Source organism: Maniola hyperantus, chromosome 12 (genome assembly GCF_902806685.2).
Source record: "Maniola hyperantus chromosome 12, iAphHyp1.2, whole genome shotgun sequence".
NCBI classification, from domain to species: domain Eukaryota; kingdom Metazoa; phylum Arthropoda; class Insecta; order Lepidoptera; family Nymphalidae; genus Maniola; species Maniola hyperantus.
In genome coordinates, this window is record NC_048547.1 from 11,574,673 (window position 1) to 11,592,065 (window position 17,393).

General features: G+C 43.6%; 1 protein-coding gene across 1 annotated transcript in view; it reads left to right on the forward strand.

The window, feature by feature from the left end:
• Positions 1–15,328, forward strand: part of LOC117987231 (histone-lysine N-methyltransferase 2C-like) — a 65,925-nt gene extending 50,597 nt beyond the window's left edge. Inside the window, 13 exon segments of the mRNA XM_069502011.1 lie at positions 286–594; positions 796–954; positions 1,057–2,178; positions 2,283–2,342; positions 2,415–2,505; positions 2,588–2,688; positions 3,046–8,910; positions 9,764–9,982; positions 10,647–10,802; positions 11,237–11,375; positions 11,657–11,936; positions 12,116–12,245; positions 12,618–15,328. Coding sequence (XP_069358112.1) covers positions 286–594; positions 796–954; positions 1,057–2,178; positions 2,283–2,342; positions 2,415–2,505; positions 2,588–2,688; positions 3,046–8,910; positions 9,764–9,982; positions 10,647–10,802; positions 11,237–11,375; positions 11,657–11,936; positions 12,116–12,245; positions 12,618–13,013 — 9,027 coding nt within the window. The 3' untranslated portion in view covers positions 13,014–15,328.
• Positions 15,329–17,393: the final 2,065 nt, after the last annotated feature.

A 17,393-nucleotide genomic window follows, 5' to 3' on the forward strand; every position in this document is an offset into this window, starting at 1 on the left:
GAATTAGAACTGTCGGCCTACGTCTTATAAATTGCACCTATCTATTTGTTTTCTAGTAAATTTTTATTTACGTCGGTCGATTAAAATCTTAGTAAATGTTTAAAAATGTTTTTCGATGACTCCTCCAAAATAATATTAAAATCGTATTAATTCAGCGCCGCCAACCGAAATGCTAAAACCGATACACGACTAACGCATCGCTCCCTCAACGAATCGAAACCGGACGAGAGTCGGAGGGTCGGCTCTCGTCGAGGAGCGATGTGAAAGCAGCCATTTAACCGTCAGAACGTAAACCAGGAGCAACCGTTGCTTCTGGAGGAGCTGTTGGAGCAGGAAAAGCGCGAGCAGGAGCGCGAGGGCGGAGAGTGGAGCGCGGGCCCGGTCGCCGCGCCCGCGCCCGCGCCGCCCGCCGTGCCGCTGTTCGCGGCCAGCGCGCCGCCGGCGCCGCCGCCGCCGCCCGAGCGCGCCGCGAGCGAGGCCGACCAGCGCGCGCGCGTCGTGTACGAGCAGTGGCTGGCCGCCTACAACGCCTTCGCGGCCGACCAGCTGCGCTACTACGAGCAGGAGGTGCAGAAGCTGCGCAAGATCCGCAAGGTGAGTGTAGTGTAGCGCTTCTGTGTTCGTGCGCTTCGTAGTCGCGTGTGCGTGTTCCGCCGAGCGGTCCTCCACTTTCCGTTGCAGGTATGGTTCGGGGCGTGGGCACCTGTGTTAACCGAATGTCGATGTCTACTAACCGGGAGCTAGATTGCAAGCGCTCTGCCCCCGTTTCCTACACTGTGTGCGTTCTCTTTGCAGTCGCTGAATAGTAAGCAGCGGCAATTGAGAAAATCAGGGAACGAGTTGATGCCGAACGACGCCGCCGAGCTGCAGCGCGTGTCGACCGAGCAGCAGGCGCTGCAGAAGCACTTGGAGGCCGCCAGGAAGCAGGCCCGCCAACACAGTATGCTCATACAGGTGATGTGATGTTACTAATCGTTGTTGCATGCTTCTAAATATCCTTTGAGATGATGCTAATATGTCATACTTTTGTCATTTCATCTAAAATTATTTCTCCAGGAGTACGAAACGAAACAGCGTCAGCAGAACCCACAAATGGCGCAACAGACGATTATAACTCAACAACAGATATCGAATCAAACCGTGTACGCCCAAAATCAGAACATAAACCAAAGTCAACAAATGCAGCAGCAGGCTACTATAAACCGACCGATGCAAATTGGATTGCAAGGCACTAATATTCAACAACAAACATTGATACGAACGCAGCAAACCGTTCTCGGTTCGGACGGACAACCGTTGCCTCAGCAGAGAATAGGATTAGTGACTTCGCCGCTCAGTACTCAGGGAAGAATCTTACAAGGCGCGCGAACTTTGGTTATCGAGCAGACGGGTTCGCCGCAGCAGCAGCTGGTCCGCCAGCTGTCCGGAGTGCAGGAGCGGCCGCAGTCGGTGAGCGGGATCGTGCAGTTCAGCCAGCAGCAGATGGCTAACGTCCGCAACGCCATGCCCGGCAGTCAGACTCCCCGCCCGACCAACCAGCGCCCGGCGATGTCTCCTCTGCACGTTCAATCTCCACATTCGCAATCTCCACTGCATTCGCTCGCGCCCCAGTCCCCTTTGCATCCGATGGCGTCACCGATGCAGTCTCCCCTGCACTCCCAACAATCTCCACTACACCATACGTCTCAGTCTCCCTTGCATCCGTCGACGCAATCTCCTCTCCAGCAGTCGCCGATGCATTCTCAACAATCCCCGATGCACGTGCAACAGTCTTCGAGTTTATCTCAACAGAGTCCGATGCATGCGCAACAGAGCCCGATGCATCCGCAGCAGTCTCCTATACATCAGCAGAGTCCAATGCATTCTCAAAATCAAATGTCTACCCAACACTCTCCGATGCACCCGCAACAGAGTCCGATGCATCCGCAACAAAGTCCGATGCATCCGCAACAGAGTCCTATGCATCCGCAACAGAGTCCAATGCACCCACAGCAGAGCCCGATGCATCCTCAACAAAGTCCGATGCATTCTCAGCAATCGCCGATGCATATGCAACAATCGCCGATGCACACGCAACAATCGCCGATGCAATCGTCAATGTCACCACAGCATTTCCTGCAACAACTGCAAGCTCAGAGAACAAGTCCACAGCTGCCTACGCCTAGCCGTAGTCCACAGGTAATAGTTAATTCACAAACGTTATTGTTATAATTATGTACCTACTATGTGTATTATGTTTAAATAAAATATTGTCTATGTTAACTTTCTCGTTAAATTTTCAGATATATCAACAATCGCAAATTCAGAGTCCCGTGTCTTCGCATTCGCCACAAATGCAAAACGTAAGTAATTATCAAGAATTATAGACAAAACTAAAACCCTGACACCCAATCAAAACATTTATTGTGTTTCAGAATGATTATACAACTGGGAGATTCTCCCGACCAGCCCCAGGATGCTCACCATTGCCTACACGTTTCGCTCGGCCGCCACATCACCAGCAAGGTTAATGACTATCTATTAGGTTGCCTTATACTGATGTTCTGTCTGACATTACGAACGCCTGTACCAACGACATTATTTTCAGGAATGCGGGTCGGTGTGCCATTCGTTGGCCGTCAACAGACTTCACCACTTGGCAGCCCACAGCCACTGCCTTCGCCAGGGAATGCAGCCAACGAAATAACTGTACGTATTTTGAAGAACGGCATTTACGCCGTATTTTTCGACGCGTTTAATATGAATTTTTAAGTACTGATAAATGCGATTTGTATGTTTCTTGCGATCATCTTTAACGGGTTGTAGAAATATTTTTTATTTAAATAAAATTTTAGAAGTGTTTTCGAATCTATCCCTATTGATTCAGAATGCTCTTACTTACGTAATTTTTACAACTTACCTTCTATGTACTAGATCTCGCAGACCGAACATTTATTCTGTTCAACTGAACTGCAGTCTGTACACCTGTATAGTCTGGCTTTGATATTCGCGTGGTTCGAAAAAGGATCGAAATTTCGTTGGTTTCTAGTTTGTTTATTGTTACAGCGCCAACAAATCCTTCAGCGGCAGCAGTACAGCCCCATGGGCGGCGCGCCGGCCTCGCCGTCACTGTCGCGCTCGCCGCACGTGGCGCGCACGCCGACGCCGTCGCCCGCCGCCTCGCCCGCGCCGCTGCACGAGCACGGCGGCGGCGCGCACCACCACCACCACATGGCGCCCATCCCGCCCGGCTACCGCTACTTCAAGCCTGGCCTCTTCGGTGGCGCGCCGGGCTGGCCACCCAAGGACGACGAGCGACGACGCACCACCCACATCAACAAAGTCTCCATACTCAAACGCCGCACGCCCCCTCGCCCGAGGTTCGCAGGAAAGACTGGCGCTCCCGGCACCGACACGCGCTCCGATGACATCGGCGAGACGAGTGACGCGAGGAAGTATATTCTGTACTCCTCGGGCAGTGTTGAATATTCGAGCGCTTCCGATGACTCTGCTCGCATGAGCTTCGCGAAGGATGACGACGACGATGAGGATATGCAAGATTTTGTCGACAATTTGGATGATGACGATATCGTGGTCGTGGAACCCGGCGCTATATCACCCGAGGAGCGTATAGCTACCGAAGAAGATTTCGAGGAGCTTATCGACAGTGGTAAACCGGAAGACGAAGCCGAAGAGGAGCTTCCGCAAGACAAACCTCCGACGCGCACCGAAACCACGACTAAAACTGTTGCGGTCATAAGCTTAGCGCCCGCGAAACAGCCGACATCTAGTATGCATCAACAATATAAAATTGTTAACCAATCCCAAAGTTCGGCTCTTTCTCGTTTGCCAGTTTTGAGCGCCACTGTCCTTTCACCGCATACGAACACTAAGATATTGAATGAAGTATCCCAAGCTACAGTTGCCTCTGTTTCGATAGCTAATCAAACTATCTCCGTACCGGTATTAAAGAATCTTTCAGTGCCTATAGCTAATGTAACCGGTCATGTCTCAGGTATATCTAAGCCCCAAATGAAGAAGGTACCTCTGAATATAAGTAATCCTCCATTGACTGTGAACATGTCATCTCAGTCTATGCCTAAAACACTGAACTCTGTAATTAGTGTTATTTCGTCTAATATCGCAAAGAGTGCCAGTATGAATCCGGTCATTACTGTCGCGACTTCGAACACGATTGCAGGTACATCCAGGGTTCCGGTTTCCGTTCTAACTCAGCCTCAAGTCAAACAAAAAATCGTCAAAACTATCGAAAAACCAATGTCTTTATCACTATCAAACTCAAAATTGTCAAGTTTATCGGTATCTCATGATGCTACGTTACCGGCTAAGATCTTCCAGGACGAGGCCACGTCACCAGATAGCACTGTTGCTCCTGAACATCACATGGATATACAAAACCCTTCTGTGAGCCAACATTTGCTTTCCATATCCTCGCAAGAAATGAAGCAAAAAGATCAGCAATGCTCTATGCAAGCAAATAAAGACATTGACATTGAAAGCGAAATTAGCAAACAGACGGAGTTGCCGCATACGCTTTGTTTGTCGGATCGAACTCCACTTTTACTCGGCAAAGCGGACATAAAGAGTCCCGATCCTATACCTGAAAAAATACCAGACAATATTATGGAAGGTGATGATGAAGACAAGCCCGAAGACTCAATGCAGAATCATATGTTGCTATCGTATAATAAAACTCTACAAGAACAATCAATACCAAGTGCACCATCTACAAGCAACAACCCAGAAGAAAATGTAGTAAAGACCATTAAAGCAATAGCAAATCAAACAAAAGAGATGGTGATTGATTCAAATATGCAAATTACGTCAGATATTACTCAAGATTCGGTTCAGATATCTATTCCGTCACCTACTCCTTCCCAAGAAAGGTATTTGAATGATATAACGATGCGAGAGCATCCAGAAACAGTAGAAGGTAATCCTAAACATGTAGAGACATTCGAGCATATGTTGAGCATTCTGGAGAATATTACTGATGATAATAAACCATTTGGCATGAAACAAGCAAACCTTAAGAAACCAAATCCACCGCTTGCTCAAAATCCTAATTTAAATCCAAATCACGCACCAAAACAACAAGATAGTAGAGAATCACAAGAACCACCCGCATTCCCTACTAGAGAAGTTGAAAGACTTGCCATACAATCGGCGACAGTACCTCAACTATCGCCTTTGTCACAGCCAGCAGAGCTAACTTCTAATATGGCCAGTGTATCACAGCAGTTACGCACGATAATGTCTTCTTTAAATACTAATACGCCCAAAGTGGAATCTCAAACGATTATGAGGAAAACCAGTGATGCTGTGACACCCACGCAAGTCAACTTTGAAACTTTACTTCCATCTTCAAAAGTTGAAATAGCCGCACCACGACCTTCGCCTATGCAAAGAATAGACAAAGCACAAACATCTAGTTCTGTGTCTGAATCAATACCTATGAGTGCAGCGCAAATGATTGGATCCCGAATAAACACTTTGTCATCAATGGGACAAATGAGAAAATCTCCTACTGTGTCGCCTATTAATTCTCCTTTAGGTATACAAAATTCTATGATGAAATCCCCTGCACAGTCTCCTCTTATTAACAACCAGACGTTTAACCTAGGTGAAGAGTCTCACAATACAACCATAACATCTCAAATAATGCAAATGCCAGCTTTATCAAAAATACACAATAATCCCTCAACACCCTCTTCTTTAATGCACTCTGCAAATATTACTACCACGAGTGTTAGTGGCTATCAAAAACCTCAGTCATTGCCGACTAGTATATTGGGTCATACTTTATTACAACCTACTAGACAAATCAGTACGAGCGGTTTACAGTTTAACCCTCAAAACATCAGTTCCAGCCAACCGCCGGCTTTGGTCATGACTTCAAGGGCAATTATCGGTAGCAAAGAACCTGCGCCGAATGTTACCGTTCGTACTCACAGCATCGTGAGCACTGCCATGGGGCAAATGCAACCGAAACCCACGCAAGCTCCCATTAGCTTTGTGACATCGTCGAAACTTTTACATACACAGTTGACTTCACCACTCAAACGATCAAAGTCAACAGATGAGCCAAAGAGTGAAGTAATAGTTGGCCACATCCAGCCTACTAAGAGGCATAGTGTTGAATCTGTCATAGTTAAATCTGAACCTATGGAATCTGATGAGGCTAATAATATGTCAGCAACAGATAATTTAGGAAACAAAATAATTCAACAAAATGCAGCAAACCAAAGAAATGACGAGTCGCAAAATGTGCTGTTAAAACAATTATTACAGACTACCACTACAACATCAACTATTATTCCACAACGTACTGTAACGATACAAAGAAGTGCCCCTGCTCTAGGAACTATTCCTTCATTAGAGGCTCAGCTAGCGAGGCCACCAATACCACCACCAGCTCTAGCTTTGACACAAGAAGTGGAAATACCAAAGAGTTCTCCTCGACATATGACTACTGTGAGCTCGCCGTATTCCAATCGCCCAATCCAGACGTCAATACCCACATCTGCAATGTCCCCAATGATATATACTTCAACACAATCATTAATGGATGTAAGAAAGACACCTATGAAGTTTCTAAATAAAGAAGAGACAACCCCTGTGCCAGAATGTTCGCCCACAATCAAAACTGTACCAATGTATTCAACAAGTATAGAAAACCAACAACTACAACAAGCCATAAAAAAAGAAGTGGCGCCACCGCAACAAAGTCCTATACATCGTCCTTTTACTCCACTAGATGTAAAAAAGGAGCTTCTCGACGAGAGTTCCCAACAATCTGCGACATCCGGTGTTTCTACTGCGTCCGATCAAGGTAAATTGGATCAACCTATGAAAGAGGAATTTCCTGAAAGTGTAAGTATGGAAAATTCGTCAGAAGTCAATCCCTCAGAGACGCCATCAGAAGCTAAAAGACGTAAAAGACGAGAGTATCAACAAAAGAAAAGAAAACAGATGCAACTAAATATGAAAGCGGCCGCTGAAAACAATATGAACGCTGTCAACACCAAAAAGCGACCTCGTAAAGGTTCTAGATATGAAGAAGACTACGATACATTTATTGACAACTTAATGGCCCAATTAAGATTACTTCCCCCCATGCAGATACAAGAGCCTGCTTTGACTACAAACTTTGCAGTTTGTCCGCTATTCGGGTCAGGCGATTTGACAAAATTAAAAAATAAAGACTATGATATTCTGAAAGGAGATTTAGTTGGTGATTTTGGTAACGCTAAAATACCGAGCGTAGCTGATTATTATAACACCAAACCATTCGGCGACGAGGAACCATTACCTGAAAAACCGGCAGCATCAACACAGAGGGGCTTTTATGATCAAGAATTCCAGCCTATCGTATTTGATGAAGATCCTGAGGATAAGAAACTTGATTTTATTTGCAAAGAGAGAGATACAGATACCCCAGATACAATAGTGAGTTGCTCCAGTCCGGAGGGATATGAAATTGAATTTGACGACAGATTCCCTTATCTTAAACCAATTGACAATGACGATGATGAGGAAGAAGAAGAATCGTCTCAATCAGGCCGTGTTTCTCCCATCTTACCACTCGTAGCCCCCATTCCTATAAGAGTTAAGCCTTTGTCGTTACACCAAGTAAAGGATGAAGAAGATAATCAGAAATCATTAAAAACTTTGGATACCGAAACACCACTTAAAACAAAAATGGAAGACTCTCCTAACAGTACGGAAAGCAATGAAAATGTTACAGTTACTCTTACTCTCACGTCCGGCGCTGCAGAAGACATTCTCGGAGTATTGAAAGAGCTTGCGGGCATACTTCATATACCACCGCCCACTTCGTACCAAATAATAGAACGTACGGCCACGCCGCCGTCCCATAAACTTGGACTTTATAGATCTAAAGGAAAGGATGGCAAAGAAGGAACACCGATTGATATTCAAAGTATTTTAAACGGAGCGGCCAAATTCTGCCGGCATTGTGACGTAGTCATTTTGGATTCTGTTGTTCGAGCAAAGGCGTCAGAATTTCCTCTTTTATCTGCTAATAAAGGAAATGCCGAAGAAATTCTGTGCGATAGTGATTCTGAGTTGTATTTCTGCAGTACACAGTGCTATGAAAGATTCGCTTGGCGTCCGACAAATATCATTTTAGACGGTAAATCAAAAACGAGCATAAAAGAAGATAGCAAATCCGATATAGAAACCAATTTGTCAAAAGACAGGGATGATTTTGATACTGCATCTACTGAAAGCATGGAAACCGATGAGCTAGACATAAAACCTGATATCAAAGACGAGAAAATGGATTTCTCGTTCATGGATTCGTTAGATAACGATGAATTAATGAAGGAAGTCGGTGATGACGTCAGTGCCCTCGATGAAGATCTGAAGAGCATCGAGACCGACGAGAAAAGTAATCAAAGCGTCGAGAAGGAGAAGTTCAGAGGAACACGATACAAAACTTGGTCACCAGGCTGTATTGGACCACCGATAAAGTATAAACGCCCAACGGACCGAGAACTGACCGAACTAGTCTTTAGAACAGGAGTCGCTATCATGCCTGTTACGAACGAAGACGCGCGAAAGTGTGAGTTATGTGGAATTCAAGGTGACGGCGTCGCTGATGGTGTATCGAGGCTATTGAACTGCGACGTCGATCGATGGGTTCATCTCAATTGTGCTCTTTGGTCGGAAGGCGTGTACGAGACTGTGAGCGGCGCTCTGATGAACGTAGACTCTGCGCTGGCCAATGGGTCCAACGCCACTTGTGCAGTGTGCCGGAGGCTGGGAGCGACTGTGCGCTGCTTCAAGGTGCGATGTGGAAGCGTGTACCACGTGGGGTGCGCCGTGAAGGACAATTGCGTGTTCTACAAAAACAAGACTGCCTTCTGCGCTTCGCACGCACCAAAGGTGAGACGCATTTTTTAATATCACTATGTCTTTATGACTAAAATTTTTATCTTGGGTTTATCATATTTCATAAATAAAATTTTTGTAATAAAAAAATCAATAGTATGCCTCGATACATTTCGTTCAACATGATGCCTTTTTAGTTTAAGGTTTCTATCTATGTCCACCACCGAGACTTTTACTTTTTGCGATTGAGCAGTAAAACTGGATCCTGAATTTCTAACGACATTTAAATCTTATCGCCCTCGTAAATTTAAAGATGGTTCTGCTTGAGCTGTCAAACTTAAGTTACAAAATGTAATGGCACAGCAGTTGGCACAGCATAAATTGTTACAGTAATATAATGCCCTTGAAGTTTGTGGACGAGCCGGCTTTACGGTCGTAATCGTAACACCTATATAGCCGAACGATTGATCCACTACTAATGTTCTGTCGACTTCTGCTATATATATTATTATAGGATAATTCCTCTCTCCCCCCGTCTCTTTAAATTGCTATGTCTACAGTCCGTTCACTATAACTTTTCCCTTGCCGTCAATGCAATGGTGCCAACCATTGCTTTGTTTGCTTTATTCCTTAGAGCTTAGGGTGTATTAATGTGTGATTTGCAATGCTGCCAAATATAACGTCAGGGGAAAATTTATAGTGAACGGACTGTAGACGTCTTCGTTGACTGTGTGAAGTCTCTCGGTAGGGTAGGCTGTGGTACGTTTCGGTCCGTTTTGTAACCACTTCCCAATATGACAATTTCCCGGTATGTGCATTCCCCGTATGATCACTTTCCGTTATGACCACTTCCTGCAGTGTCTGTACTATAAAAGTAAGTAAGATTAACAAAGTAACCACTATCCAGAACGAGAAGGACAACGAGCTGACGACGCTGAGCGTGGGGCGGCGCGTATTCGTGTGCCGCGACGAGCAACGCCAGGTGGCGTCGGTGATGCTGCACTCGGACACCAACCACCTCATCCGTGTGGGCGGCCTCATCTTCCTCAGCCCCGGACACCTGCTGCCGCACCAGCTCGCCGCCTTCCACACGCCCAACTACATCTACCCTATTGGATACAAGATCGTGAGTTGTTTTTACAAGATTTCTAAATGCCTAAGATTTAGAGGTATAGGGTTCTTACATACATCATTCAAAGTGATTGGCTTTCGACTTCTATCAAGTATCTCCATCAAAGAAAAAACTAGCTAAAAGTGTAATAAAAGTTAATTCGTATTCCTAAACTAGTTTTATTATTTTTGCAAGCAGTATTGGAGCCCTAAATTGCGACGTTATAATATACGGTCAAAGTTATACAGGGGCCGCAAGCTGTTCTAGTTCCCAAGAAGGGATTTTGAAAATACGATGTCAAATTGCAAGTATGATGATGAAGAATGACATGAATATGGAACCGTCGTAGCTTTAGTTTAAGTTTACGTAATTAAATATCTCCATTATATTATTATCCTACAAAACCAACAATTAACAAACGAAAAGTGTTTAGTCCGTAAAAAATGACTCCTCAGGCGCCATTTTTACTGTGTGTCGAATTTCATGTTAAAAGTACGGTTCACCTTTAATATAAGGTCTAAAATCGTAACTTTGAGTCTTTGTCATGAAATTTGACATATAATGGCGCGTGAGGAGTCATTTTTTACGCATTATACAATGTTACCTATTTTGAATAAGTGATTTGACTTTGACTTTATTAGAATAGGTAACTATAATATCGTGATGTTGTGGTGAGCAGGTGCGCTTCTACTGGTCGATGCGGCGCGCCAACAGCCGCTGCCGCTACGTGTGCTGGATCTCCGAGGAGGAGGGCCGGCCGCGCTTCCACGTGCGCGCGCAGGACGAGACGCGCCAGGAGCTCAGCGCGCCCACGCCGCGCGCCGCATGGGCTGCGGTACGTCCCATTCATAAACTTCCAAGTGGCACCATACTTGGAAACACACACACACACACGCGCACACACGCGCATACACACACATCTTCCAACGCTACGCTCGACAGGTTACTCTTACATCCCTCGTTACGTTTGGTATTTATCCCGGCACTCGTAACTTAAGACATTGCATTACCCCCATGTTGAATAATGTATACGCGACAGGTTGAGATGGCAATCGGGATGGGGACGCCCCGCACAAACCCAATGCAGGATATCGCGGGTGTGCGGGGCGTCCCCCCCCCCCTCCGCCTCACACCCCGATTGCCATCTCGTCCTGTCGCGTACAATACTATTACATCCTCGAACATAACACTAATTTTGGTATTCGAAGGTATTTTGGTGGTTAAATCTGATGTAGAAGTACTCTAAATGTTCGTACCCACCTTGTGCAGGTTTTAGACGCGGTAGCCGTGCTGCGCGAGGGGCGCGGGGAGGAAGGCGTGCTGAAGCTGTGGCCGAACTACGTCACCGGGGAGGATCTGTTCGGTCTCACCGAGCCCGCTGTAGTCAGGGTTCTTGAAAGTTTACCAGGTTAGTTTAATTTATCCATAAGTTTCTTTTAGTATTCTTAAAAGTTTACCTGGTTAGTTAGTTTAGTTTATAAAGTTTGTCAAAGTTCTTAAAGATTCACCTATACCCTATCTGGGGAAAGAAGTTAGTATAGCGCTCTCCTTGTTATGTAATCCCATACAAATGATGAGGCAAAATTCTCAGCGGGCGTTAACTATTTTGAGACAACTACTAATCATCTGCTAGACGCTCAGGCGATAGAAGCCAAAATTGCGCTGGGCTTACCCTGGTCTTCGTTCCAGGCATCGAAACGCTCACGGACTACCGCTTCAAGTTCGGGCGCTCGGCGCTGCTGGAGGGCGGGCTGGCCGTCAACCCGTCCGGCTGCGCGCGCTGCGAGGCTCGCTGCCCGCGTGCCTGGCGCCGCCCCGCGCGCGCGCTGCAGCCGGCCGCACCGCCGCCGCCGCTCGACGCGCACCCCGCCAACCTCGCCTGCCCCTACTCCAAGCAGTTCGTGCACACCAAGAGCAGCCAGTATAAGAAGATGAAGCTGGAGTGGCGCAACAACGTCTACCTCGCCAGGTACTGTACAAGGTCACGTTTATTGAAAGCAAAAAAATGGTTAGATCCGTCGCGCCGCCTCTGCTTGATGTCGCGAAATCTATGCACCCCGCCTGCCCCTATTCTGTGCATACTAGGAGCAATTCACTATAAAGAATTTGAATTGATAAAGTCAGCTAAAACAAGCATTTTTCCTGCAGATCTAAAATCCAAGGGCTCGGCCTGTACGCCGCGCGCGACCTGGAGAAGCACACCATGGTGATCGAGTATATTGGAGAGATCATTCGCTCCGAGCTTTCGGAGATTCGCGAGAAGCAATACGAAGCCAGGGTAATTGCTTCATTTCTTTGCACTTGCAGCATTTCTTTTTCTGAAACTATGGATTTGATGTGTTTTACTGGTAGTCCAGGCCACAAGTTATTACGACATTCATCTCCTGACACTTCCACTGGTTTTTCTTTATTTGATAACAATTTGGCCCTTGGCTGGTAGTGATAATGCAGTCAAGATTTACGATTTGAAAAAAAATAGCTAACCTGGAAGGGGTTTGGCAGTTTTATTGAGCCCATAACACCTAATCGGGGAGGCCTCTTATCAGAATTGAGTCAATTTATAACGCGTCCTTGTTAGTCAGAACGTCAAAAATATTGCTAGTTATGGCCCTTCGAGCCGGATATGTATAAACTAGTGGTTTTATTTCAGAACCGCGGCATTTACATGTTCCGCCTGGACGAGCGGCGCGTCGTGGACGCGACTCTGTGCGGCGGCCTCGCGCGCTACATCAACCACTCGTGCCAGCCCAACTGCGTGGCGGAGACGGTGGAGGTGGACCGACATCTGCGCATCATCATCTTTGCCAAGCGACGCATCGCGCGCGGCGAGGAGGTAAGTGGACAGACATCTGCTGCCTCATCATAAAAAAACGAATTTAAAACAAGAGCTCCAAGGTACATTTTACTTCGACAGTACTAACCGTACTAAAATGCTTACTCGTTTCCATTCCAGCTGGCTTACGACTACAAGTTCGACATCGAGGACGACGCGCACAAGATCATGTGCATGTGCGGCGCGCCCAACTGCCGCAAGTGGATGAACTGAGCGGCCACTGCTGTATGTACCAAAGTGATTACAACCCTAAACATAAGCGAACCTATCATTTTACTTACAGATTTACCTTTTATTTAAGCTAATGTGTGATCTAGCATTAAAATAAGACAAAGACAATATAGACAGAATTATAGGCGAGGGTCAAACGGTCAAAAAATGTCGCGATACCGTTAGTAACTATGTTAAATTGTATTTACACATTAATAAATTAACAGACGGGTCCTTTTAAAAAAGAAATGTGAACGGTAAAAAATGAACCTTGCCATACAAATACCGCTTGGTAGTTTTATAACGCGACTATCTGGAGGTAAAGAGTAAAGATGGACAGTTTGTACATAGCATGCTATAGAGATCATTGTTGTTATTAGATTTTAACGTGTTTTTAGATGTGAATGTTCCAAAAGTATACGTACATAGTTTAATTTTATATCAATAATTTAATGTATTCTATTGAAGATCGCTTTTTGACTTGACTTTATTCGTATAATGAGTACCTAACGAGTAATGACTCATATTTTTGTTAATCGACTAAAGTTTTATTTACTGTTTTTATCGATTTATGATTTATTATGAGATATGCCTATTTTGAATATTGATATTATTATTACTATCCCGTAAATTATATTATTTAGTATCATTAATAATTAATAAAATCTTTATGAAAATCTCAGTGGTGAAAATATGAAATTAGGTTAAGTTACCATTTAGACGAGTCTGCATTTAGTGTGTCACATAGCACGTGTTATTAGCTGTTTAAATACTTAAATGCCACATCGTGCCTGACCAGTTTTGTATGTGTATTCACTTGGGGGACGCCCCACGAGCGATCTAGTTTGTACGATTCCACGCTCAGAATCCAAAACGTTCCTTCATTCTTTCTCACTAGATCATACCCGCGACTTCGTCCGCGTAGATTTAAGTTTTGTGGAAATCCCGTGGAGACTGGTTTTCCGGTTTAAAAAGTATGCTATGTCTGTCTGTACCAAATAGATGATGCCCGCGTGGATTTATTTTTATCCCGTGGTAACTCTTTGCTTTTCCGGGACTAAAGTATCATGGGAGCAAGCTATCTCTGTACCAAATTTTGTAAAAAACAGATGAGCCTTGAAAATCTAGCAAACACTGACACACTTTTGCATTTATAATATTAGTATAGATTTATAGATTAGGTCAAAAAATTAGACACCTTTGTAACCTTGAAAATGAATTAAAATGTTTTTAAAATTTCTTTTCACAACCTACCTAATTATTTATTATATATTATTAATTATTTATAATATAGTTGTAGAAAGCTGTATTAGTCTAGTTGGGTGTTTCTGTCTGCCAAGTATTTTCGACAACCATAAAAATACGCGATATATTTATAGACACATTATACTCAAATATTTTCGATGTCATATTCACTTGTGATAATTCTATCAGAAATACATTTTTTATAAAAATCTGTATATTACATTTTTTAATTATGAATATATTCGAGAATACTTGGCGTGCTTTTAGAAAGGTATTATGCTCCGTAAACATTTTGAACTGACGCGATGTTGGTTGCGAATGGTGTACTGCACGCGATTTTTAATATTAAGTTGGTGTTTGCTTCTCGCATTCGCCATTTCCCTCATACGCCCAGGGCCGGTCCGTTCATAAAGGCGAACTAGGCAACCGCCTAGGGCGCTGCTGCAGGGCGGCATGGCAAGGGTACGGGACATGCGCGTGAGCACGAGTTAATTGGCCTGCGCGGGTGTATAGCAGCACAGCAATAAAAAGTTATAAAAATATAGTTTTTATCAATGCCATATTGCGCTGTATATGCAGTTTGTTCAAGGGGCGCGACTCGTACTATTCGGTTAAGGCGCCGAGTTTGCTTGGGCCGGCGCTACAAACGCCGCTTTTTGCTCAAGATGTTTGCCGGGCTGACTGTAGTACGAATAGTTTTATGTTAACCTCGGTGGCCATCTGGAAATGTTCTGTCACGAAACGTATGTAATTTTAAGTTTAAATGTGCAATATCGAGTCAATACCGAAATTGTAAATAATATGAACTTTGCAGGTATTATGATGTTAATTGATAATCATGTAACTAATAGTTTTATACTTTAATGCATTGTAAGAAAGTGATATTATAACGTTGCTTTTCCATCAATTTATTTATTAAAAAGCATTCCCATTGTTTCAAGCTAAAATAGAACTGACTTCCGATTCACCGGACAGGTTTTTGAGTACCTACTAGTGAAATTATATCTTTTAGAAATATTCTATACTTAATATTTTTATCACATTATTTTCCTTCATTAAAACTTTTATGTAAATATTGCATTTTATTTCAAGTACGAGTGAAAGCGGTTAACTTTAGAAACGCGATTAAACCAATTAAAATCAGGTCAATTATGGATTTGGTGGTTACCTTGGCTAGTCTGTTAAGAGCCTCCGAGACTGCCAAGTGGCTTGACGTCAAGCACGTAGATTTTTGCTTGAGTAAAGCAAAAATCTACGTGCCAAATTTTTTCAAATCCCACAGTTATCCAAAAAATCCTTAACACTATAGAAACATTGGTCAATTAAATAGTCAAATAATTTTTTCTTAAATTTAGACATTGGTAGACCTTTAATGTTGTCAGATAGTTTATTATACAAAGTGACAGCCATACAATAAGAATTGCGGGAACATATCTCTAGTCTTCGCCCTGGTATTTCTAATTTAAGTTTATGTCGGCGGCGTCCGTTATCAGGCTTCATATCAAATAAGTGCACATGTTTCTTTGCAAATAGACATGTTTCAAATATATATAAACATGGCAAGGGTAATATATTTGTTTTTAAACAAAGGCTGACACGGAGCTATTATATCCGCGCCACACAATGATCTGATGCATTTTTTTTGTACTCTGAAAGCATTTACAATATCGACAGAGTTACCCCATAGTATTAGTCCATAACGCAGTATAGATGCAACATAACCATGATAAGCAGTTGTAGCTGCTTCTTCAGAGACTGTATTTCGGAGTCGATATAATGCATATACAAACCTATTAAGTTTTTTGCAAATTATTTGTATTTGTTCCTTCCAATTACAATATTTATCAATTGTAACCCCCAAGAAAGTTGCCGACGGAACCATTTTATTTTTTTCATTATTATAATTAATGTTAAGGTTAAGGGATGAGCTGTTATAGGTCTGAAATTCAACTATTTTGGTTTTTTTTAAGTTAACGCAAAGGTTATTTAGATCGAGCGAATGAATAATCTTATTTAGTGCAACATTGATGTCTTGGTCAAGTTCATCTTTTAACTTACTTTCAATTATTAATGTAATGTCATCAGCAAAGAGAATTGTGTCATTTTTAACCGTGTCTGGCAAGTCATTTATATAGAGCAAAAACAGCAGAGGCCCCAAGATACTTCCCTGGGGGACTCCCGATTTGACCTCTTTATATAACGATCTATGAATAAATTTATGTTTATTTTGTATGGTCGTAATTTCAACACATTGTTGTCGTCTATGGAGATAGCTCTTTAGCCAGTCGTAGCCAGCGCCTCGTATACCATATTTAGAAAGTTTTTCAAGAAGAATCTCATGACTGACACAGTCAAAAGCTTTGGACTTTTTATGCGACAACAGCGAAAATTATAGTAGCGAACAATGTAGCGGAAAAGAGTTTTTATTATTACTCATTTCACCATAACGAGACGCCCCAGAACTCTGGAAAATAAAATCGCCGTTGTATTTTGATAAAAACCACTTTGTTAGACCACTTCTGGACTACTGAAGTACGACGATACGTACGAAACGAGAAAAGTGCCTTCTGCTGCTTGACGGGCGCATCAAGTTTGATCAAATAAAACAAATCTACGTGCTTGACCGTCTCGAAGGCTATTAAGTCAAAGAACCTCAAAAGTATTAATGACAAAGTTAGTCGCGTTTCTAAAGTTACCCACTTTCACTGTACATACTATATTTCCCACCCACTGCTATTTGAATGTTGGAATCAATTTAATGGATGCCTGATATTGAAATAGCCAAGGTTTAGAAAGTTCAATAAATATCGTGATACTTAATCTCAGTGAAACGGTATGCCTACAATTTCTAATTAGGTCCTACCTTTATAAATATAAAATATCTTAAGACTGGAGTCGCGTTATTAGTCCCGAGTGTATGCCCGACCGATCCGATCCCCGGGTTCGGAATCCAGGGTCCTTTTTCAAATTAGCCTGAGCTGAAACTCCTGACTCCTGAGGGAAGCTGGTTGGGCATAGTCCGAGTCTCCGACTTATCACGTGAGTCCAGCCGTACAGAACGATTCAAACTTAAATGAGTCTGCGTGAAGTTGCGACACGTGCGCAGTTACCCTCCCCGCTTCCCCAGACACCCAAAAT